Here is a 26,072-nt window from a genome sequence, read left to right as displayed (position 1 = left end):
CACTGTTTGGATGATTGCCTTCACCAAATAGCAAATAATAAGCTCTCATGGAGAATGCATCATTTTGTCCTCAGAGCAGAACGGAGCAACTCTCTCTAATGTCTGAACATGCCACGTTTTGCACCAGCAGTTGTGTTAGGAGAGCAGCACGCAAAGTCTAGTGTGTGTGTGTGTGTGTGTGTGTGTGTGTGTGTGGGTGTTAGTCCATGTTAGCAAAACGACTCTGTGATAGCCCAGTACCTCTTGCCTCCATCGGCACATACAGAGCGCTTTTGATTTGTTTCACAGAAAATGCAGACCTCCACTCCTGTTAGTATTCTGCCCTGTGCACCCTCAATAGCTGCTTTCACTTGGGTGAAGAAAGGGATCTTTTAAAGACTCTCACAGGCATCACTCCAGGAACCTTTCAGCGCCGAGACCTACAGTATGCCTTTTAATGGACTTTCTCTCTGTGAGCAATAAAGATTATATCTGGAGTCAAATAGTGCCGTAGGTAACACTAGCCCAAATTAAGCTGGTGAGGTCGCAATGGTCGATCTAGATGGTTTCAGCAGCGGTAGGAGACATAAGAAATGTACAGATGGGAGAGGTTGGAGAAAAGAGTGATCTGACCATCTGGCTAATCCCCCTGTTTAAGAATGCTTATTAAGGCCCTCTCTAGTGGCCCTTGAGCTGTGTCACTGCTAGGTCAACAAGTGGCCTGCGTGATTCTCGCTGGCAACTTGCTCTCTGAGTGGACAGACAAGCTTCAGTGTTTTGTTGTGGGCGATAATCTGTGTCGATAATCTGTGGTTGGTGAGGGAGTTCGGTTTCAAAGACTTGATTTGTAGCTTGTGTAAATCGTCTTGTATCACAGTCTAGAGTTGTGGTTTCCAACCTCGGGGGTCAGGATCCCACCAAGGGGGCCAAAAGATAAATCTAAGGTGTATGATGACTAACTAGGATAGAAGAGGAGAATAAAAAAAAAATAGATAAAGGTTTTTTCTGCAGAGCATTTTTTTTCCAGACTTTTTTTTAGTTTTTTGCTGTTTTTCTTGTGAATTGCTTGATATTTTTACTTCTTAATTTCTCTAAAAAATATTCAAATATAACATAATAAAGAAGAATCACTCTGGGTTAAGTGTTGACAACCTGTTGATCTATACAACCTGTGACAGAGGCTTCAAAGTGGGATGATCTGAAGCAACCAACTGGAATAATTTAAGGAATTTCAGGTGATTCATATTTTTTGATGTTTTGACAGATGATATATTATGCTTCAACTGCGATTAAATAATGAAATCATTTCAGCAATTAAACCAGGCCTTACAGGATTTCTTTCTGCTTAATTGCACTGCGTTTGAAGAAAGGGATTGTGTCACGATTGGGGAAAACCAGACTACTTAGGCTCGCTTTTAATTCCATCAAACATCCTTAATTTCATCAGTTCATCTGAAAACTTGAAATCACATTATTGTGTCTTTTAACATGCAATTGCTTTTCAAATCTAATTACATGGCGGTAAGATGACAAGTGGACCCTCCTAACAAAATTATAGTCTTTATAAGGTACCGATCCTGTCGTGACAGCAACAATTTATGGTATCTTTGTTTTATAGGACTGTGGAAGGAAAGAAAATGCGGTGTGTTAGAGGATTTACAAATTCAAGTCCTTGGCTTACTGTACATACCTGACAGCTTTAGTCAGAAGAGGATGGATGCGTCTGTGACAAATGTTTTAGATGATCTGACATCATCAGAGAATTTAGAAAATATGTCTTGAAAAAGAGCCGCATTGTGTTTACCTTCAGAGCGTGGAGAACTAGATCCAGATTTGTATTTGTGTATCCAAAATCTGTTTAGTGCTGGATTAGGAAAATATGATCACAGCTCATTTAGCCCTAAATTTATGCAATGTGGTACATCAGCAAGGAATTTCTACATATATGCTTTTTTCCTCTGTGATATACTGTTTGTATGCTGAAGATGTAAAGTTGTAGTGCTTTAAAGGTAGCAGCGTGAAAGACTGAGAAAAAGAAGTCTGCAACTGTTTGCACCATGACAGGCCTATTTGTGGAGCTCTGTTGTTACACAGCTGCTGTAATAGCAGTCATTTGCAAAGAGTTAGAAAAGTGACCAGACAACAAGCAGCCGTTGGACTGATTTGTGGTGAGCTAATGAGCTAATGATCTAATGAACCCACTGAGGTTACCTGTTTGGCCTCCCCAAAACAATGTCCTTCTCTGCTCTGTGCTTTTTCCTTCAGCTTTGTACATGAAGTTCACTACGTTACAGTGTAATCAGCAACACTAATGGGCAGCGTCTAACAAAATTTAGTGTAGTTTCTCAGTACTTAACCATACGTTAACAGTGAGCTATTATGTCTCCTTGAGCTCGGACATTTAGTTAATTGATCTGATTTGTCCACAGATATGAAATGTCCACTTAGGTCTAGAGTGGACAGAATGCCTTGCAAGTTTGTGGTAAGGAAATTATTTAGCGGTGGGAAAAGGGAGCTGAACTTCAGCAATCTGCTACGGCCACGCTTCAAGTCAGAGCATTCGTTCATGCGTGCCAGCTCACCAGTACATGTGCAACAAGTATGTTTGTGTGTTATGTATTTAGTTGTTTGTCAGGCTGTGTCTGTATCAATTTATTTGTGTTTGTGCTTGCATGCATGTTTGTGTTTTGCACACTCATGCCTCATCAACATCCCATCTGAGGCCCATCTGGTTTGCTTTGAAGAGGCTCGTGGAGCTGCAGCGGCCGGGGCTTTAAAGCAGGGCCGGGCCAGCAGCGGTTCCTCCCCACTTACACATAAATCCACGGTACAAGGCCCGCTGCCAGTAACAGTATAGACCGACCCTCGTGGCTACTTCCCAAACCACCCAGGCTCATACCCCACTTTCTCTCTTCTATTGCCCTTGAAATGGGGCCTGCTCTAAATATTATCTCCCCCTGTGCTTTATCCCTCCGTTTATCCCTAAGTCGGCAGAGAGAAGAAAGGAGCCGTGGGGCTGAGTCACTTTTTCCCCTCTCTTCTCCTCTCTCCAAAACCACAGGCAGCGGCAGCGGCTTCCTGGAGATGAGCGCTTTTGTCTGTTGTGTGACCGCTGCGGCTTTAGGCAGATCCTCCTCTGATGAGGTAATGCACAGGCTAGATGAGGAGGCAGAGTGAGAAAGGAGGGAGGTGAGGGAGGAGAGCAGCCTGGGGATGGATCTATATTTTAACCTTTGATTTATCCAGGGAAAGACTTTTCTCTAAGAGTATGCACGCTCTTTTTCAACACCAGGCTTCACACGGATGCCATGGCACAAATTCACACCTCCTTAGAGCTGGCCTGTGTGACCAGTTGGTGGCTGCTGGTCTCCACTACTCGAGCATATGTGTATTATGTGCTTTGATGACGAGGCCCTCATATTTGAGTAAGGAGAAATCATTACTACTGCAACAAGTTACACTCCTGTGGTGAAATATGACATGTTGCAACATTGATGATGGAAAATGGACAGTTGTTGAATACGAAGCCAACACATTTGGAATATTTGCAACAAATATTTCTAACGTCTGTTTTTCGTAAGGTTGCAGTGGCTGTTACAGACATAATGAGAGTCTCAAGGGAGATGTAAAGTTGCCTTGAAACATCTACTCGACTTAATGCGAGTACGATAGTGGTTGATGTATTGATGGATGGCAACACTTCATCACTTTCCCTCATATGCCTGACAAAATAGCATTCTTCTTGTGTCTCTGGTGTCCTTTTAACGGGACATACAATCAACCTCTTACAAACATTTTTTTTGTTTTGTTTTGCTGAATTATTAATCCGCTAATGCAAAGAAGTGGCTGGCGACTTCGGAAAAAGCTCATGATACTCACCCCAGGCCAAGCAAAGAGAGAGTTGGCAGTGGAAGGAACTGTAGTACACGGGGAATTGGCAAGGCTACAATTGGAGGAGAACAGGGGAAAAATATAGAAAAAGTAAAGAGTAAATGTGTTTCCTGAGTCCACTCTTACCGTGGCATTGGACACGCTGTTAGTGATGAGTTATGTTTCATTTTTTTGGGGAAAGTTAGAAATCTGTGTTTTCAATTTTATTTGTACTTTTTTACCGAAAATATGACAACAATAAATCAAATTAAACTTAAAAAAAATAAACAAAAGTATATAATGTCGCATTAAAGAAGTAATCATAATTCCTGAAGTCCAAAAAACATTTCTAAAGGGACAATAAAGAAGTGTTCAGTAATTGTTATAAATGTAAACTACTCTTTTCATTGTTCATTCTATGTATTATCATGTGTAAAAAATTTTATGTGATACTGAAGAAAGTTTCCACTCAGCTTTCACAATTGGCTATAAAAGTTTTGGAAAGAAGCCCAGCTTGTGCGTGTGTGCGTGTGTGTGTATGTGTGTGTGTGTGTGTGTGTGTGCGCACTGTAAAAATGTATGCAGCTACCCTCCTTCATGTGCTTATGCTTTTTTCCCCCCACATTTCTACGATGACAACTGTTATCTGCATGTCCTCCTGTTTGGGGAATGCCATCAGACTCGTTGACATTCATTTAATTGCTTCCTGTTTTAACTGTCATGGGTCATGGAGGTCAGAGGTCAGGGTCAATCTCAGCTGTTGAACTCAGGTTCTAAAGAGGACACCACCTGCTCCTGAGATCATGGTGATCCAGCATATTATTCTCTTCAAACAATACGCTTCTTCATCAGTTTACATTCTTCAGCATGCTGTAGCTGGAAAAATGCCGTTCAGCTCTCTTCCTTCAACACTTCATTTGAAAACAGAGGTTTTTTTTTTTAAATTGTTGCCTGTGAAGGTAGAGATGAAGGTCGAGACACAAAGCAATCTCATCTGCAACAATAATTCTGATTTCACAATCATTTCTGAAGAGACTTGTGGTAGGAAAGCTACCACAACACCAACACCAACACCACATCCTCATTATTACAGTATTCTCATTACAGTAAAAATCCTGCATCTCATTTTAAAGCTGCCATCAGCCAACATTAACTGGCCTTAATGGCTGCTGATTGCATTCTTACACTATCCAGCCCCTCCTCCATTTTTAGTGATCTGATCGTTTAAGTACATGCTAGCATAATTGAGGTCTCTTCATTGATTAGATTTGCACCAGCTTTTAACAAAGCCTGCTCGAACTTAATCCAATGAGCCCCATTGTAGCGAGACCGGAGGGATGACATCGCTCCTGCTTAGCTTCAAAATCAACTGAGCTGTCGAGCAATTAGAGGCTACGCTGATAAAGAGGCCGGACAACTTCAGCTAATGACACAATGTTTCTCAAAGCTCACAAGATAATAAGTGGACAATTGAGCATTCACATAATGCTATTGCCTTTTTGCATAAACTGCAAACTTTTATAGAATAGGCTTACTTCTTTCCGTCAATTAGACTAAATGACATTGTTTCCTTTAGAGTTTTACTAAACCACATGAGGCAATAAGGAAATCATATCTTTTAAAGTGAAATAAAGCAGTTTCAATTTGCCAGTGAAGCATAAGTTTTTGTGTTTGACTAAGTCTTAATGCTTATTTAGTTAGACTTATCAAGTATGGGCCTGCTCTGACTGGAGCTGTCACATCCAGAGAATCACTTTTATAATAAAGCCCTATTGTAGCCCTTCATCTCCTCTGCTTTTGTCTGCTCAGCAAATGTACCTGCATTAGCTTGTCTTGTAGATTGGCACAAACAATACAAATAAAATTGGGTGTAATTCCATGCACTCAGTAGGCATGACCCAGTGGGACTGGAACAAGCAGTCCAGCAGGGCGTATAGAGGTGTCGTCTCTGGGCTGTGTCCTCTGGTGACACCTGCTCGTCCATAATCACAGTTAGAAACTTATCTTCCTCATGACCTGTGGCTGTGTGTGACACACTCAATCCTCTAATCCTCTCCTTTGTTCTCTGTCACCGTCAATTAGTCATGTACCAGGAGTCAGTCAGAGGAAAGTGTGTGTGCCCGTGCCCGGAAACTCTAATGACTTGCTGTGGCGTTACTAAGAGGATGTTACATGTTCTTTGTGCACTTCTGATTTAGAGCTGAATCAAATAGTCAAATGATAGAAAATGAAAACCAATAGGGTGATTCAAATATTAAGGAATTATAGCATAAACTGAACATTTCTTAGAGGAAGGCTTCATTTTTTTTTTTTTTAGTTTTGAGACTTTACAGGCATGTTTTAGACTTGTTGTAATTGATTTCTCCTCCAGTCAAACAGTGTTTAGATTAAAGAACAGGAACGTTTTGGGCTGAGCAAAAGAATCTGTCTGTCTCTCTCTCTCTCTCTTTCTCTCTCTCTCTCTCTCTTTGTATCTCTTCTTCTCATCTACTTTGTGTCTGTTAACTCTCTTCTATTCTTAACAATAGGATTTCACATGCAGTAAAAATAGGCCTGGACAAGTTTGAGCTCACCTGTTCAAGCTGTAACTAATCCAGAACTATTCCTATAGTTACCCTGAGGTTCAATGATCAGGCCCATAAGGTGCCAGAGGATGAGCAGGCACGCTGGTTTGTTGGAGAGAAATATGGAAAGAAACGGAGAGAGAGAGAGAGAGAGAGAGAGAGAGAGAGAGAGGAGAGAGAGAGAGAGAGAGCGAGAGAGAGAGAGAGAGAGAAACAAACAAGTGATTTTGGATGTAGGCCCAGTTTGTGAAAGACCATTTTGGAAATGAAAAGCTGTTGATTACGGTCTCTGGATGTTTTTGCAGTGTTTTTTGTGATGTAAATGTACTTTATTGAAGCTTTGGCAGAACAGGAATAGCAGGTCAGAAAATGGTGAATTTGTAAAGATATGTCACGCTAAGATAACATTACTCTTTGACATGTAAGAGTATACATGCCGTCTTATCTGGGTCCTATGTTTACACGCGATTGTTGACAGTAGCTGATACGTGGTGCGATAAATGTGCTTTGATTTACAAGGGGAAACAATGCTGTATTCTGTGAGCCAGAAACACTTAAGACTGAAGTTACTGTGATATGAACACAGGCCAAATGTACGTATGTGAGCCTGTTCAAGAGGGCAAGCAGCTCTGGAGTATGTTTGTTAAAGCCTTTGGATGAGGCTCCAAATACTTGGCTCATTTTCAAATGCTGGATCACTTGCTGATAATAGAGACAGATTTTTGATGCTGGTGCCAATTTGTCGTTATTAAAAGATATGGGTTTAGATACAGCAGTCAAAAGTGCTGTGCACAGACATCACTGCAGGAAAAAAAATATACAAATGCAACTGATTTATCATCTGGATGCTATTAATTTAACGTATGGAGTCTTACTCAATAATTAATGTCTATTGGCATGTGACCCTATATGCCATACAGTAAACAGCATGTCTCATAACTATGTATGAGATCTTGTAGTCAGCTAATATATGGCTCAAAGGCCCAGAGACAAGCCCTGGGTCTTAATAAATCAGCCATATCTAATGAACCCCCTAATTGTGATTTACAGCCTGCAAGCCCAGTGCTGTGATGGAGAGAGAAATGGCTAAAAAGAAAGAGAGAGAGAGAGAGAGAGAGAGAGAGAGAGAGAGAGAGAGAGAGAGAGAGAGAGAGAGAGAGAGAGGAGGGGAGGCAGGGGGTGTTGGAGAAAGAGAAAGAGAAAGAGAGAGCAGACAGAAGACAAGAGAGTATCGTAGTCCAGCGTAGCACCGAGTGAAAAGAAACGCTGCTTTATTAAAAACGCTGCTCCCTTCCAGCAACTGTGAAATTCTTGCGTGAGTCTCATGAGAGGTTTGTCCAGATAGGATACTTTATGCGATAAAAATCAGAACAGCTGGACAAGGAACCGTTACACTTGCAGTCCAACCAACCACACACACACACACACACACACACACACACACACACACACACACACGCACACACACACGCACATGCACGCGCGCACACACACACACACACACAGAATATTTATACATTCACTTTAAGTAGTAATCTCTGTTCCAGTTTCCTTTTCAATTTTGTCATTTACTGCCTGTGGTGATTTTGCACTTACAGTGAATGCGGTACTCTAATGTCCTTTTCCATGGATTTTTTTTTTTGTTGCTGACATTTCACTTTTTATTTATTTATTTATTTTCTTGCTATCGCTGCTCATGCTGCTATACTCCAAACTGCTATACTCCAAACTATAACTGAAAACATGCAGCACATTGCCTTCTTGCCAGAATACTTTTCTCATTAAAGACCTATATAACACTGGCTCTTCTTAACAGTTTGTACAGTAGAATAGCCTACTCTATTATTATAGCTAATTTAACTGATGATACTGAACAGCGAAATAAAAATTTATTGATATGAAATATTTTGCCGCTGATGCACAAATTGCCAGACTTTCCACACTTGACGTCATTTAGTCATGTTGGACTGAAAAACCCACCTGAGTCCTGAATATTTCCCCTGATTCAAGGGCTTAGGTCCATGTGAATACGGCTGCTGCGATAGGCTAGATTAACACCTTACATGGTTTGAAGTGAGGCCTTGTGTGCCGTGAACAATGTATATTCACTGTGGGCTGGTAATGGACAATGGATACCTTGTGCAGTATTGAGAAGCTCTAACCTTGCAGCACACACTCACACTTCTCTATAGTCAAGGGTGTGACTGTTTGCATGTTGTTCATGTTTTTACATAGTCTTGCTCATGTTCATATTCCAGAAGAAGGTAGAGCGTAGTGATTTATTAGATTTCCCCACCCATTTTTCTCTGCCATGAACTGACCACAGAAATGCCTCTTGAAACATTTAATCTTTCTATCAGATATATTTTGTAGACTCAAACAAAGTACGGTAGTTTCAAATCACACAACCTCCCACAATATACACATAAAGCCAAACACACTTACGTACACTCTCTGTAAGGCGCAGCTTCAGACAGACCAGGGGACACACTGCGGAAAGGATTAGTCTGGATTGTGGCAGCTCGACATACCGGGGGACATTGACATGCCTCCAACTGCCAAACAAGACAACTGCTCCTGGAGAGGAGAAGAGGTTTTCATGGTTCTCCACTGCTTGTTCAGTTTGACCTATTTCACTTATCCTCCACCTCTTTTACACTGCCTTCACATGCCTCTAAAAATGCTGCTGTAAAACTTATATTCATGTTTTATATCTCAGGGACTCTGGATTGCTGAGTTCAAGAAAAATGTTAAATGAATAAAATCATCATTACCTGGAACAGTCCAGTCAGCAGATGAAGAAAAGTTTAGTCCTGGATTTTAGATTTTAATTAAGTTTTGTTACATTTGTTCTTGATATATTTTCTCTTTAAAGTTCTTGCATTAGTCATTTGTCAAATTTCATAATGTTACTCAGATTGTGTAGTAATTATTTTGTATTGCCTAAACTTAAAAATCCAATCATTCTGTAGTGTTGTACTTGCTGTAAGTCTTTCTTACTGTATAAATGTTAAACAGTAAATACATTACTACACATCTCCACTTTTCCTCTTGATGTGTTTAAATGTGGTTAAAGTACTGTTACGTACTCTCAAAATGAGTGCAAATTAAATCCTGTGTTCTGAACACAGACGACTTGTTATGACCATCTGTACACATTACACATTTAGGTCGGTCAATAATTGAATAAAAATATGTTGTTTATCAACCGACTGAAAGTAGCATGCCGATGAATAATACAGGCATTTCATGCTAACAAAGCTGAGGAAATCCTCAAAGCTCTCTCTCACATAAGGAACAAAGTTTATTGTCAGAGGATAGAGAGGCAACTGGGATTACAATGGAGGCATCCAGTGAAACAACTTGTCAGTCCTAATCTGGGATTAGCAGGCTTTCTCGCCTCCTGGGCGCTCTAAAAGCCACCTGTTTGGACACTTCTAAAGATGATGTTACTATCCAGAGCTCCTTGTTTGATTCAAATTCTTTTGTTTGCAACAAAGTTTTAAATTAGTTTGTCCCTTCATTTTAAAAATGAAGTACAACGTTCAAATATACTTATAGATGGATTTGCTAAAATAACAAATAGTGTATTGATTAAATTATTGTGTTGTGTTTGCAGGGCTGGTCTAATGGTGCAACTGTTTTATGTCTTTGCATCAGTGTCATCAAGACATTTCCCCAAATTGTTTTGTTCTTTAGGATTGCAGTGAATTTTATTCTAATTAATTATGTATCATGCCTGTCTTTTCAATTATCTGACATATCAACTAAAACTGAAATTATATTTAAGTTGATTGTTTTACACATTTGTGTTTGAGAGAGATTTATTCCCTCTGTGTCAAAGTGTCATCTCAGCTCAACATTCACTGAATTATAAATGTGGACCAGGGATGGACAAATGCACTAAATTAACAATGTTGAAGAACAGTTAACATGGATGTCTGATTATTGTTCTTGGCTGTGGTGGGACCCTTGAGCCCTCTAATGACTTATTGAAGCTCGCTTTTTTTCTGCTAGCCTCAGGGCTAATGCAGTCACTCTGAAAAATGTGTGAGGGCAGCTGTTGTGCTGTCGTTTCGTCAAAGGCTTTTGTCATGACTTTACTGTTGATCTTGAAATAGGCTCTTTACTGACAATGATACTTGTGAAATGTATTTCACATCAATAAACATGTGTATATTACTCATATTAGCTGAGTTCTTGGATGAAATATCCATTTTCATCTCCTTTTTGGACAAATATTGAGCAAGATCACGTTGGAGGACAAGGATTTTAAAATACAGTTAATGTATGTTTCATCTATATTCTTAAGATAATAGGATTTCCTCTTGTTTGCAGCCACTGTCAACTATATGGAGAAGTCTCAGCACATGGCTTAAAACTTGTGTAACAAGCTTATTAGCGCTTCACAGCAGCATTACGTCTCCAAAGAGGTCAAAGGTAACTGGTGTTATAATAAGGATAATGGTTTGAAGTGACAGGACAGGTGGTGGTTCGGTGCTGCATCAGCTTCCCCTGATAAACAGGGTTATTACCTCCTGTAAGGTGTTTGTCAAATGGAAAGCTTTATGTGCTTTAAGCTGCATAGATTAGAGGTTAAAGGAGGCAAGGAGAGGATGATATGTGTTGGAGGAAAGGAAGAAAGTTAAAGAGATAAAAACAGAGAGAGAAGATACAAATAAAATGAGGTTGGCTGCTCTCAAAGAAATGCTATCACTGTTACTGACATGGATGCTTCCTCTTCCCCTTTTGATGTCTTAACTATACAATAGTTTAATACTTAATAGAATAGTTTATAATGGTTCCTTATCTTCAGGGGTCATTCCTTACATTTTTAAAGCCAGCTGCTGTACAGACTCTCCTTTTCTGGCCAAGGTTTTGGAGACAGTGGTCCATACTCAGCTCATATTCTGAGTGCTCTCAAGTTTTCCACCATATCACAGCACAGAAACTGAATACCAAACTCTATCAGTATGTGAACACTTGTGTCTTAACTATTGTACTGTTGAAGCACCACCTTCTGACACCAGCATTGTCATTGTAAGGTACCATTAGGAAACTGCTCCTTATTGGTATAGGCATTGTTTTGTCCTCATCTAACAGATCAACAGTTAAAATAGGGTTCCTCAGGGTTCTAGTCTCTGCCCTGTACTATTCTTCTGTTATATCATTTTCTCGCAAGACTTGAAATTTTGCCGACTTGTTCAGTATTAAAGCGGTGAGATGTGTTTTGCAGTGTTTCACAGTTAATCAACATATCCAAATGACCAACATAGGTTAAAATGGCTCCCCACCAATCAGCAGATGAAATATATCATATGAATGGCAAAATGTTTTTAATAGTGAACAGTGAGTCCAGTTGTCTTTGACTATCTAATTATACATTTCATCAAGCTGCCAACAAAGATGCCTAGTGCTGCTTTAATTGCTTGTTTCTTTATGTAGTGTACAAATCTGCCGTTTTATGGGCAGAATTTTGGCTGTGCATATGAGCGGGTACTGTAGCTACCTGGACAATGTGGTCTACTTTAAGGATTATGAGACAAAATGTTCACACTGACCAGGTCTTCTAACTACCTTTCGGCGGGAGGGCAGCAGACAAACAGTCCTTTTGAGCCACCAAGTGTTGACTTTGGTCTTCAATAGTTTCTTCAATGGTTTACTCTGTGTCGTTGCCATAAAGTAGATAAATGTATATGTGTACTGTATTTGTGTTAGCTAGGGGTGTGTTCCCGTGCCAGGAAAAATAACAAGCACAAGGGAGGGTGTTGGTCAATAAGGCCACTTCTGGATTTCTGGGGGTCTGCGGTTTTGGTCCAGCATCACTGAGCTACAGAGCTTTAACACAGAGACCCAGCATAGTGGTGTGTGTTTACGCCCACTGTACAAACGACACATTCATCACTTTTTGAGTGTTCAATCATTGGCTTTGATTGATATTTTCCATCGGCAGGGCTAATGGACACATCAAACCTTATGTTTGCTCCAGCTGTCCATCTGATGAGAGACAAAATCCGTAAACTCTAATGTGTTTTCGTCTTGAGAAAGTGAATTTTCCCCCACGGTGTAGTGAATATTTTGTGGCAATTTTTATATTTGAGGAGATTTATTTCAAACCAACATATTACCATTCATTCCTCACAAAATTCACACTCATTAGCTACCTCAAAACCTTTGCTTACAGACTGGCATCTTAATTATGGAACCAGATAACCAACCTGCTTAATGTCAAATAACTTTGAGTGGGGCTTCTGTCCAATAGCGGGTTCAGCCTGTAGCGAGAGCTCCATACAAATGTTCCAGTTGTTCCTCTGCTTCTTTCAAACAAACACTTGACACTGTTGACGATAGAAACTTAAAATGTTACACTAGAGAGTAATAAGACATCATTTATGGCCCTGTAAACATGTTGTTGCTGTCTGGTGAAAACTGATGACCAAATATTTAGTTGCTTTTTGAGGCATTTTAAAAATTGTAAAATTGTCCTTCACCTCTATGGAGAGGGGCATTTACCCACTGAGTTCAAAATGTAGAAATAACTAATATAAACTATTATTAAAAAGCAACTATACCTTATTCCTACTTGTTTAGAAATGAAATCACTTGATTAAATAGGAAGTAAGTCAATGTTTCTCTTTATACACTCTGAAAGCTGCCCCTGCCCATCCCCTTTGAGTGTGTTTTAAATACTTTCTTATGAGGTAAATATATAGAGCTCTTAATTATAACATACTGAAGACTTCTGTTTGCCTGAGAATCAAGAAAGGATTTAGAAGTGATGGTTGATTAATGGAAATGCTATTCTTCTCCAACCATGGCACACAGCATCCGCCTTTTGCTTACCTTCTCTCATTGTTTCATCTAAGCCATGAAAAAGGTCAGACACTAACGCCAGTCGCATGCGATAAGCACCTACAGCTTTGAAATAGTGCAGCTACTTGTTGGCTCGGTGAACTACAGAGCCACACAGCTGCCTCTGACACTGAAATCATGTTAATGGGTTGGAATTTCAGAAAACAAAACTGCTATTCTTGCTATTACTGCAATGACGAAATGGGCTAGTTTGGGGGTATATGGCGATCCTATTGAACATTTCTATTTTGGGCAAAAGAGCCGAGACGAGGGAATCTCTGGGAGAAAACAGGCCAGTGTGTGTGTGTGTTCACATTCCACATGTCTGACCTATGACAGTGCCCTCTGTTTGCAGCGCTCTACGATGATCTAATGAGAGTCCAGACAGACCCAAGATTTAGGAGCTTGGAGAGCTGTTCTCATACAAGGGCAATTCTCTTCCAGCTCTTTTTTCATTTATTTATCCAGGGAAAGTTACTGAGCACACATGTTCTTTTTAGCAACGCCCTGCTGCTCATTCACACCTGGGAGTCGCCTGGTGCTAACCACAGACTCCTACTGATGGCGACCAAACAACTTCACTGCACCAACGAGGGTTAAAGGATAATTCTGGTTTAAATATTAACATGGATGTCATCTGATGCTGCAGGAAATCAGTAGCAAGAGCATCACACAGGTTTTAAACAAACATCAAGGTCAGTCGACGGTTTTTGGGAACGAAAACAAGTACTAGTGGTAAAATTATGATCCAAACTGTCAGTTGTAAACATCTCTCACAGTTTACAGATTGACTTCCTGGTGTGTTCATGTTCAAGTTGTTCCTCCAAATAAAGTTCTAAATAATATGACTCAATGAGTAGACTGCTTGTTTCCTGCCCACTCATACTTTGTTTTACCCAATGTTGCCATGTTCCCAGATCTAAGCAATTAACTTGGCAATTATTACTGATAAAAAATGATGATGTAATAGACCAAGATGTAATAAACCAGAGTTATTCTTGCTCAAGATAACCGAATGACAGTTGTTGGATGATACTCCAAAGAAGCCACAAAATGATGTCTTCCTTTTTAGTGATTTAGGTTGTTTCATTACAGTGTTTTAATATAGAGCACCCCTCTGTGTTTCTATTAAAACCCCTTTGCTTTCGTTCACCATATTTTCTTGTTGGGAACGTCTAACACACAAACAATTCCAAGGAAAGTCCACCCCCCCCCCCAATGCCCCCCCACCCCCCTGTTTTTTCTGTCCTCTCATTCTCTGTCTCTCTTTCTCTTTGGTATTTCCCACTTCCTCAGCTCTATCCAGCTGGGACGACTGGAGATTTTACACCCAATTGGTTGAGTCGGGGGCCTTTGTCGGAGCCCTTCTCTTGCTCCACAAGTGGCAGAAGGGACCTGAGTTGTGAATGGCGCTTTGTGTACTGTTTTTCTAAGAGGGGGCCCTCTCTCTCCCGCTCTCATCTGTCACAGGTCCCTCTCCGTCCGTGCTCCACAATGCCTGATTGTTTCTGCCAAGTCACCAGGTTCCAGGCCAGATCTGAACAACGCTTTCCTGCCAAATTCCGACCCCGGTTTTCGTTTTTCTTCCACTCACAAAGGGATTCTAAGTTACTGTCCACGTTTTAGAAAGGGACTTAGCTAGCTATCCTTCAGCAATAGTTTGTTTGTTGAATGTGTGTCTCTGAGTTAAAGGCTGTAAGAATAGCAGCAAAGGAAGGAAGGGAACTTAAACCATAATGCTCAAAGAGAACAGTAAGTAACATCGCTGAGCATACCTTTATTGTGATTATCTCTTATGTTAGGTATACAGCATGGACTAGTGCTGTTCAACTGAGACTTTTATCATCAAGCTGGTAACCCTGCATGTGGGACGATTTGCACAACCTGACTTCATGCTCAAAATCTCTGCAAGGCATGAGGACGAAAAATTAAAACTCTTCACTCAACAGTGCATGCTCTGTTTAGTTATCAAGCAGGCAATCTCACCCGTATCACTTTCCAAGAAATATCTTAGACAGGAGAACTGCTTTCAGGGGATAGAGTTGATGTTTTTCTAGATGTCTGACAATATGAAAAGCCTGTTGGAGAGCCTCAAGGCGATGTGTGTGAGACGTGAATGTGTTTTGCAGTCATCAGTGTAACGTATCGATATATTACTGTTTCCTGAGAGTCTCCACGTAGCCAAACTCATTCTTTTGTTGGTCTCATAGGGAGAAGGTTGCTCCTTCAACTATAATCACTCAGTTTCTTCTTTCTTCTCAGTGGGGAAAGATCTGATATTGTGAAGTACAGCTTAACGACCTGTGGTCACAAAATGTTCTTCACTCTTCTTAAAGCTGTCCATATTTTAGTACACTGAAGTCACACAGTATTACAAATAAATACTCAAAGGGAAACTTTCCTAACCATAAAAGTTCATGTAAACTTCCAGTTGGACTCGGAAAAAATATGGAGTTACAAGATTTTTACTTCAAACATGGTGATGTCCAGTTTTAGTGATGCACAACATCCCTGACAGTAACAGCTGCAGGCTAACGTATATCTGTTCCTCATGTATGGATTATTATTACTATATTGTCTTTTTTTTCTGTGTGGCAACTCACCATGTGACACTCGTTAGTTTATTCTGGCATTTGCGTTGGTGTCGCCCTTCTTTCAACAAGTAGGCTCTCCTAATGCCCTAATGTAGTTATAATTATTCCATTTGTTTGACACCTAAGTAAACATTTTGATAATGCAGCCTCTGCACTGTAGAGTTGGCACGTTTTCTTAGTAACTTGCTCTTTAATTTTTATTAGGCGTGCTCTATTAAATCATTAGCAATGTGGATATGTTTGTGTATTCATTTGTATTCCCATAAAGTTTTTAGTGAACTTTAAGATTATTGTCATTTCACATTAAAACAACTGGATGTTTCATTCTTAACTCAACTACAATCTGTTGCTGTTTAAGAATGACCCTTTAAACCCTTAAAATGTTGGTAATTCTTATTTAAATAACTATGTTTGATGATTTCTAGGCTTAAAAACAGACTCAAAAGCAGAGCATCACCACTCACCTAACAAGTCATCTAATAATGAGCTACAGTAGCACGTTGGTTAAGCGTAACCTTTGCATTTGCCGTGTTATTTAAACAATGGTGTCATCTAAACACAAGTAATGTGATTCTTTGCCTGATGACATGCTCATGAAGCACACTGTTTTCCCGTAGCAGCCAATCACAAAAGGCCTTGTGCCCTGCTTATCAACAAACCCTGGTACTGTTGCATGATGAAACCATATCAGTGGCAGCGAGTTATGAGGCTGGGCATTCCTGGCCATATGAGACACCAGTTCCAAGAAACTAAGTCTTAAGCTCCCCCATAAACACAGCACCAGCAATATTGTCAGCTAAATATAGGCTCTCCTCTGTCTTCTCCCTCCCTGGATCCCCATCGCTCTCTCATCGCTCCAGTATGGATTTCGTGAGTTGATCATGGATTAGTGATTTGCTGTTGTCTAGGGGTTTTTGTAATCTCATGTACCCATTTCGCTATGTAAAACAACAGAGGTATGGACATTTAAACCTCTGGCTGATGGCTGTGACCACTTACAGCAGTCAAAACTATCCTCACTGTGGGCTGAGTGAGGATAACAGTGGCAGCAGGGTGTAAAATTGAATACATTTACTACAAAAAAACAGATTCAGAACAAAACGTTGAAAAACAAGATTACTCTTCTGCAACATAAAATTTGTACAACCTGATTGCACCAAGACTTCAACACTGCACAGGTCTATCAAGTCTTTTTGGAGCTTTTATTTGTGAAAATACAAACATCAATGCATCATTGTGGTTAAGCAAATAGTCAATACGTGTTCAGAACAGAAAAAGCAAAAGAATTTCAACCAATCGATAAAGATATTATTGGCCAAGCAAGATGTTTTTATTTGGTATTTTTCTCACTAAGGTTTGTGACATGACTCATCTCTACCTTTATATAAGATTACTGTTTATGTTAAGGAAAGCCATCATCCAGTTTATTCTGTTCAAAACTGTGAGAAATGTCATACTTCTGTAGTTTATAGTGTAGTAAGTCACCATCATTTTCAAAGAGGTTGCCCTTTAAATTCTGATTAGTTTTAATAATAATAATACACAATTACTGCATGTAGCTCTTAAGCATTCAGCTGGTGTCACGTTTAGCAATTTATAGTGAAGTAACAGTAGAATAAGCTTTTCTTTTTAAATTCTTTGCTTCTGGGATGATTCATTTTATAATCGCAAGACTTCAAGGGTCAGACTCATACTCTGAATTTGGAGATAAAGGAAGGTGATAAATGAGAAGAACTAGGGGGGGGGGGAGATAAACATTAAGGATGAAGGAGAGAAGAACATGTAAAGAGATAAGGGTTTCACAGGTTTTTCGCTCTCTACAAAGGTTTAGTGAAAGTTAAAGCACTATAAGTGGTTCTCTGACGTCTTCAAATCAGAGTGGAGTGAGTCTCAGTTTTCATGCCTTGACACCACTCAGCCCTGCTTTGATTTACTGACCTGCATAAAGGGCTAACTGGACGCAACACTCTGACACAGGTTGTAAAAGATCACATGCACAGAACACCATGAACCTCTGAATCATTTTACAACATTCAAATGCACATGGAAATCAAGTCTTTTGCATGACACATTACAACTTAGTCAGATATATAAAGTTCTCACAATCGTCGTTTGGATTTATGCTACCATGCACTTGGATTTACCGCCCCCCCCCCCCCCCCCCCAGCCCCTCCCTCCCCACTTCATCTTCTTTCTCTCACACTGACATTTGGTTTCACTACATTATCTCACTCTTTATCAACTCCCCTCTGTAAATTCTACATTTTTCACCTTTTGCTCGCCTCTCCGTCCATCCATCCATCCATCCATCCATCCATCCATCCATCCATCCATACATTCTGCAACCCTCCTGTTTCCCTTCAGACATTTCAACTGAGGGTCAGATTTACGTTTAAGGGCACCCAGGAGGCTGCATATTTCAGAGATGGACAGCCTGCTGTGATTTACTGAGCGCCAACACTGAAGTAGCAATCTGTTTTACTTCACAGAAGTCTGTGTGTGTGTGTGTGTGTGTGTGTGTGTGTGTGTGTGTGTGTGTGTGTGTGTTGGGTGTGAAGGGGGCACTGTTTTTAATGAATCAGAGCAAAAACAATGAATCAGAGCAAAAACAATTCATAGGGCAACTTTGCGTGGGTGTATGTCTGCTTCTATGGGACTGTTTTAGTGTGTGTTATCACTTATGAGGACCAATTAAACACAGGGATTAAAAAGATGAGGGAAATCCTTCAAAGTGAGAGTGTTTGTACGGTTAAACTAAGAATTTGGATGGTTTGTTTATAGTGAATGCTGAGTTTAGGCTACTGGAGAGGATGATTTAGGCAATAAATGTGGTCAATGAAAGTCCACGTAAGTATAGTGCAACAAAGGGAAGTCATTACAGTAAATGATGTATTAGTCTAATGACTCTCCCAGCTTGAGTCTTACATTAGAAAAAAGAAAAGAGAGATTTTCCACTGCAACTCGGTAGCACAGCGTCTGCTTTTTTTTAACAGCTATGAGGTGATGAGAGGCCTTGATGCTGCTGCTTAATAGATGAATAGATTATCCCTGTGGCATTATGTGTGCCTGTCTTGACAAATATCATGAATGTGTTGCAGTCATTATAAGTCATTGTGGATGAATGTCTCTGCTAAAAGCCAAAAATGTGATTTTCAAATTTTGTGGTTTTGTGGTTCTGAATATTTGAATGCATGGTTCTAAAATTTCCAGCATTTTTTTTTTTTTTTTTTGTGGCTTCAATCTACTGTCAGTGGTGGACACAATTTAAAAATTACTTAACATGCTTAACATGATTGCTGATTTCCAATAACCAAGCAGCAGTTAAGAGTAAATGCTCAAACAGGACACATGACTATAATTTGTGTGGCATCCTATCAATATGACGCCAGATGTGGGAACAAAAAAAGAAACTAAAAGAAAGAAATAATAAGCATCACTTACACAGGCATATTTAAGGTTTAATAGAAAAATAAATGAATTATAATTTTTTAAAAAGTTATGTCAAGTACATATTTTAGGAGCATATCTACAGTATATACACATTATTAAGTACACTACATTAAGTCATATAAACATGAATTGTTCACATCTGCATGTAGACTATAGGGCTGCAAATAATGATTATGTCCATTATTGATTAATCTGTTACTGATATGGATGAATTGATTAGTTATTTGGTCTATAAAATGGGTTAAATGGTGAGAAATGTTCATTATCGTTTCCTAGGTGACCTCCTCAAATGTGTCCAATCACAACATCCCAACAATGTTTAACTTACTCATCAATTAATCATTATAGAAAAACAAAGAAAAGAGAAGCTGTTCACATTTGAGAGGCTGAAACAAGAGAATTTTGGCATTTTTATCTTAAAAAATGACTCAAAACTATTGATCAGTTATAAAAATAGTAGCTGACTCATTTTCTGTGGATTGAGTAATCGATTAATAGACTAATCATTGCAGTTCTAGTAGACTATGGTATATTAATGACACATTTCATACCTAAAAATTCCCTTTAGTATAAAGCAATATTTTTCACTTTGGGCATTTCAGCTTCATAACAACCACACTTAAAGTCTCACTAGTGATCAATATCTTTCACTCTTTATCTTTAAGAAATCAGCATCATAAGATTAGACATTGAGCAATTCATGGGTCACTTCAGTTTTCGGTTGTTGTGTTTAAGGTCTCCTCTTTTCTCCTCTCCTCTCTTCTCCTCTCCTCTCCTCTCCTCTCCTCTCCTCTCCTCTGCTCTTTTATCTCTCATCAAGATTTTACAACATGCACTAAATACAGACAGTGACTACCAGAATTAAAAACCCTTTCTTTTCCTCCTCTGCAGAATGATGTCTTCCATGCGAGCAACGCCTCCCTTTCACCCACCATCTGAGGAAGAGGAAGCGATAGGTCACGACAGCGCGGCCTGGGCCAACGATGAGCGAGAGGGTCCAAAGGAGTCGAAGGCATCGCCGTCCCCTTCTCATGACCAACCCCACCCTGACGAGGCGCAGCCAATAAGAGAGAAGCAGACAGATGCTGAGTGGGAGAATGTCGGGCCTGCTGCGATGGTGAGAAGTGAATTACACACAGAGTTGAGAAATTGACTATATCTTATCTTGAGATATGTTGCTATAACTCAAATCTATAAAACAAATGTGGTGAGTGTGTGTACACAGAGTACGCAAGTCAGGGCACATGGCTCATAAAACACTCATGAAATACAAGCAGGAGTACACACGGTGTGAGAAATCTCATGCATAATGATGATTGTGCACAATTGAATGCACACACAGGTGAATGCACACGCACACACTCGCGAGCACACACACACACACCAGTGGTTCTCTCTGGTCTGTGTGCTGCAGGCGCTGCTGTAGGCAGTCCAGTGAGGGTTCTCCTCTACGGAGTTATACCCCTTGGTTCTTCACATCTCCACAACTTGTTCTCGTGTGTGTGTGTGTGTGTGTGTGTGTGTGTGTAGTGTGTGTATGTGTTGAGGTGTTACTTTCTTGGCTCCAGGTTCTCTGGGTCTAATAGATGAGGCATGTTTGGCTTCAGTCTCTGAGGAAAGGGGAAACCTCTGAGAGTAAAGTTTGCTTAGTTATCAGTGTTGTGGCAGAATATATCTAACATTTTTCAGGCAAAAATATCCTTTTCAATTTTCAAAAGAAGACATTTTTAATAATTATATATTTTTGGTAATTTTAATATTTTAACTAAACATTATTTTCAGTGTGTAATGAAGCAGTTAAACACCAAAAAATGATTTGCAAACTTCAAGCATCACTACATCAGTGACAGAGTTTAAAGTCATCTTGAAGCCAAATCTTTTTTCTTTCTTCCCTGTTTTTTTCTCTCTCTCTCTCTCTCTTTTTTTACTGTATGGACCACTGTATGTGACTACTGCCCCTCATGTGCTTCCACTGGAGACTGATGGGAACCTATAAAGAAATGATTCTTTCAAGTGTGTTCTGGATTAGAAGTAAATGTAAAAAAGTTGTTTTGCTTAGAAAATAATTAAGTGCATCGGTTGATTTAATAGAAAATGATGTTGTTTATGTACTTTGTGTCACCAATCCTCAGTAATGAGAAATAAGCTATCAAAATGAAATGAGTGAGAGAGTTTAGAGTTTGATTGCCAATTTAAAAAATGAAAGGCAATTTTTTTTTCTTCAACTAATTAAAATGAGACAAGAATAAGTTCACACCTCATTTTCAGATCTCTCCTAAATGTCTCCTGCATTACAAAGTGTGAGGGAACTTTAATACAAACAGACTCTGTCTTCTACACATTAAGTTGACCTGATCTTTTTTATTTCTTGATTTTTTTACTTTAACATTTAAGGATATTGCCTTTGTATCCAGAGTGATCTTCAGTCAGTGAAAAAACAAAAACAAATCAGGGTTCAAGGACAATATTGGCAAGATACGAAGGGTAATCTGCGTTCTCTGCTGCAGTGACCGAATGTGTGACCTTTTGCTTTTTAATATGATCTGTCCACCAGGCTTTGTTTTGCCCTGCTTGTATACATAACTCCTGGGACACGGTTACATACGGGCCTGAAAAAACACACCTGAACAATCCGCAAGTGACACACTATCTCCTAATCCTCATTACAGAGGCATCCTCCGCTTAAAGACAAAGTGCACAACAGGGCCTCCTGGAGCCATTTCAAGGGCGTCTTAAGATCCTGCTGTTAGCCAAAGCCCCTTGTCTTTGAAACATAAGCCTTCTAAAGTTCTTGGAGATCCCCCCACTCTGTAAGGGGAGGAGAAAGCGTTCAGAAATAGCCCCTGTGTTAGAACACCTGTGCTAAAGTGTCTGTTGTGTGGGACAATGTGGTCGTCTTGGAGGGCTTATCCTCTCGGTAAATATAGACCCCTTGTGCCTCTCACTTAACTCATAACGTAGCAGAGAAAACAAATGCTCCGGTCATGTAGCATAAAATAGAAAAGGCCCATTAGATAGCTATCATCAAGTATCCTATCAAGTAGTCTGAAGCTACTGTCACTGTCATTAAAACAAGAATTCACCAACAATCTGTGGAAGAAATGTCTTGCATGAATGTTTAGGTTCTTCGTATTTAACATTTAACATTCTTTAGATCTCATATCAGTGATCCACTCTGCAATCCTTACCAGTTTGGTTACTCTTACCCATAGTTTATGCAACCCAATATAGCTGTCTATTAAAGCCAACACTGGTTATAATGGCACCAACATGTAGATTTGTGTCTGTGAGGTTTTGAATACAACAATGGCAAAAAATCCATGCTTGCAGAAATGAAGAAAAAAAAACACATTAATGTTATATTTAAAATAATCTCTAAACCAGTCACCTCATTAAATTACGCTTCTAAAAAACATGATCAGCATATTAGCAGATTTCCCAGCATACATTTGAAAGAAAGAAACATGCTCGCTGTTTGACTTAAATGCCTGGTAAAATAAGTCATAGTAGTTTCTTTTCATAACAATAAAAAGAATACAAACTTTAAAAGGTTAGTATTGAATCAGTCCCTAAATGAAAATTAACTTTAATCTGAGCCTTTATACAACATGAAAATATTACACTTGACCTAATATTTAATTTCAAGGCAGCTCTTTCACTTGTATTATTAAGTTGAAACAACAAGTTACATTGTACAGTGTGTGAATGTTTCATATTCAAATAAAGATAATATGGTCATCCAGTATAACTTAGGCTATAGTAGTACATGATTGCATCATTGATATTAGACACAACCAATATAAAGAAATGTAATAAGATGACATCAGTGTGCTCCAGATGACAGATAGATTAAGTACTGTAGTCATTGCACTCTGTCAGAAGTAAAATACAACCCTAAATTTGACCTTTCACCATCACACCAGCTCGTACTAAGGTCAGGCATAGCTAAGCAAGTGTCAGCTAACTCCAACATAATACTGTCGAGATATTCAGTAAACAAGAGGTGAGGTAAGGTGTTTACTCTATGTTGAATTAAAAACAGGTCAATTCAATGGCACAGCATGCATTTAGTGTGCTGATCATGTACAAACATCCTGCATCAGTGTTAATACTTTGTAGCCTACATGTTCTAACCTTGATGTGCTTCCTCTGCTGTCTCTTCACAGGACAATGAAAGCAGTAAGGGCTGCTCAATCTACTCCTACCGTACTAACTCTACCTCTCCACCCAAGCCAGAGGAGTGTTCCAGGGATCGCGGGGAACCGATGATCGGCCTCGCTTTCGGTACGCCGGAACGCCGCAAAGGAAGCCTGGCAGATGTGGTGGACACACTGAAACAGAAGAAGCTCGTGGAGCTGACCAAGACAGAACAAGACGGTAAGAGAAAGTCTTTTGGTTCTTTTTCGTGTGTGTATGAGTTTCAGTTGTAATGTCTCCAGGGAAACTTGGGGGCACACACACTGGAAGCTGCAAAGTATATATCCCTGCTTCCACTTAACAACATCAATGGAACACAGTGGAGATAGTTTTTGTATCTAAATATATGTTTTCGGCTTTATCTGAAGGGCTTTGAGAGATCTTTATGAGCAGGTCTGAAAAATAGTATAATCCCATGAATCAGGATTTCATCTTTCTACTATTCTATTTGGAAGCAGGGAACATACAAGATTTTTCATTCATGTTATCTATTTGAATTTCCATTACTCGAGCAGGAATTCATTTAGTCCTTTATTCAAAGCAGATTTTGTAGCATGGATGCAGTTGCAAGTGTAATTGTCAGAATTATTGATTCTTCAGTGCCAGATTTGTTTTTCTAGTCCTTTGAGAATTATTATTTGTCCTCTTGTATGTCAAAAATTACTTATGCAGCTTTCTATCTAGCCATCAACCAACATATTCGACGGAGGTGATAAAATTACACACCAAAGAGGCAAAGGATGATGGATATGTTGTTATATTAAAGTAATTCACTGACTCTGATGTATGGTCACGTCACACTTGGTGCAATAGCCCCCCGTCTGACCGGACCTTATTTGCATTGTCAGCCTTAAAATTGGCTGTCAACTGGCTAAGAGTCATCAGACTGAAGAGCAGCACATAAACAGCAGGTCCAACCACAGCGAATGTGCCAGTTGATCTTAAAGTGATAATATCTTATAACAAAGATCCATATTTCAGCCTCAGAGTATCTTTTATAAAACATTTACAGTTTGCCATGTTGATTATTTTAAAACCTAGAAACGCTTATAGAGTTCTAGAGTTCAGAGTTCCTTCCCTTACATTTGATAGACAGGACTCTCATAGACAGACACTTTTAAGTTACAGATATAACGAAAAACAGTGTTATCTGTGTATTTCTCTTTCTAAACACATCCTCTCCAGAGGCTCTTTGAACGTCTAAAATTACAACTGACAGATCCCTCGCTCGTTGGATCATAATATCAATCAGTGAAAACACAGGTTTCTCTTTCTCCCCTACTCCTCTGATCTACACCACTAACACAGGAAAAGCGGTGAAGTCTCCATGCCCCAGCTTGCCCCTTCCCAACCTTCGGCAAGCCAGATCTAAAAACCATCTAACACACCTCTTTACTGTTATGGTGCACATAGTAATCGTGATGATATCAGAGGAGTGCTTGATCTCTCTCATTTAGAGGTTTTACTTTGTTATTGATACAGTAAAGTGGGCCAGAATGGGACAGCCACAGGCATAATACAGTAGTACACAGAGTCTTTAGTTGAAAGATAGGTAGCTTTGCCTCTTATCTCCAGTATAGAAAGTGGTTTGAAAGGAAAAACGTATGTGTGAGTGTGTTCAAAAGTGTTGTGACATCTTCCTGTCAAATCAAAGAGGATGTGAGTGGAAGGAAATGCTGGGGGAGAACTTTTCTTTTTTTTTAATCATTTTTTTCCCTTCTCATATTGCTGCTTTCAAATCCAAGAACTACCTGCTTAGTTTTCTGAGATTGCGCTTTTCTAATGTTATAGCTGGTTTCAGTTGAGGATATTAGAATTAATTTTCTTTTTGCTGCTGAGTTTGTACAATAAAGTGAAATAATCTGTAACAGCAAGTTAAGTTTTCGCACAATTTCTCTTTTTTTTCTTTATCCTCAGTGTGTCCTCAGTTTCCAGCCCTCTCATTTGACCAGAGTATATTTTATAGATAGTAACTGATTTTGATCATAAACTGCACCTTTTCTAAATATGCACTGTGCACTAAAAATTAAAGGTGCATGATGGATTTAGTTTCAAATATCATGGGCTATATAAATGTTTTAAAAGAAAGCTGGGGTCTGTCCTGCCTAATATCTGAAAAAAAAACCAATCCCTAGTCATGCATAGAGTCTGGTGTGTGCACAGCCTGACAGATCAGCAGTGGATTTTACACCCACAGATACATCAGCTGCACCACAGTTCTTTTGTGATGTCCAAATATAACGCTGATTTCCTGTATATTTTTCCTCCTCTCTAGGAAAAAAAAAAAAATAGAGCTTTCTATTGAGTTTGGTTCATCCTTTGCTAATTAGCGAGGCTGCTATCCCCAAGGACTCACGAGTGGCATTGATCAGGCTGCAGACACTTAACCGAGACGAAAACAAACGAGATAAACGTGCAATATAATCAGGCACACTGAAACATACTGTGTTAGCATGAATAATAACTCTTGTCTTTTAGCCTTGTAAATGTTCATGTGAATTGCTGTGATCCTTGAAGACTCATTATGAAAAATGTCTTTCATGCAGTGAGCTGGTAATACATTTCA

General features: G+C 39.5%; 1 protein-coding gene across 1 annotated transcript in view; it reads left to right on the top strand.

Annotated features, from left to right (window-relative positions):
- LOC128358350 (transcription factor SOX-6-like) overlaps window positions 1–26,072 on the top strand; it is a 109,142-nt gene that overhangs the window by 19,014 nt on the left and 64,056 nt on the right. The window contains exons 2-3 of the mRNA XM_053318592.1: window positions 20,201–20,426; window positions 23,476–23,686. Of these exons, the coding sequence (XP_053174567.1) occupies window positions 20,202–20,426; window positions 23,476–23,686 (436 nt within the window). The 5' untranslated portion in view covers window position 20,201. The remainder of the gene's footprint in view (window positions 1–20,200; window positions 20,427–23,475; window positions 23,687–26,072) is intronic.

Source organism: Scomber japonicus, chromosome 5 (assembly GCF_027409825.1).
Source record: "Scomber japonicus isolate fScoJap1 chromosome 5, fScoJap1.pri, whole genome shotgun sequence".
NCBI lineage: Eukaryota > Metazoa > Chordata > Actinopteri > Scombriformes > Scombridae > Scomber > Scomber japonicus.
Note: the sequence above shows the minus strand (reverse complement) of the source record. Positions and strands in the feature narration are given on the sequence as shown.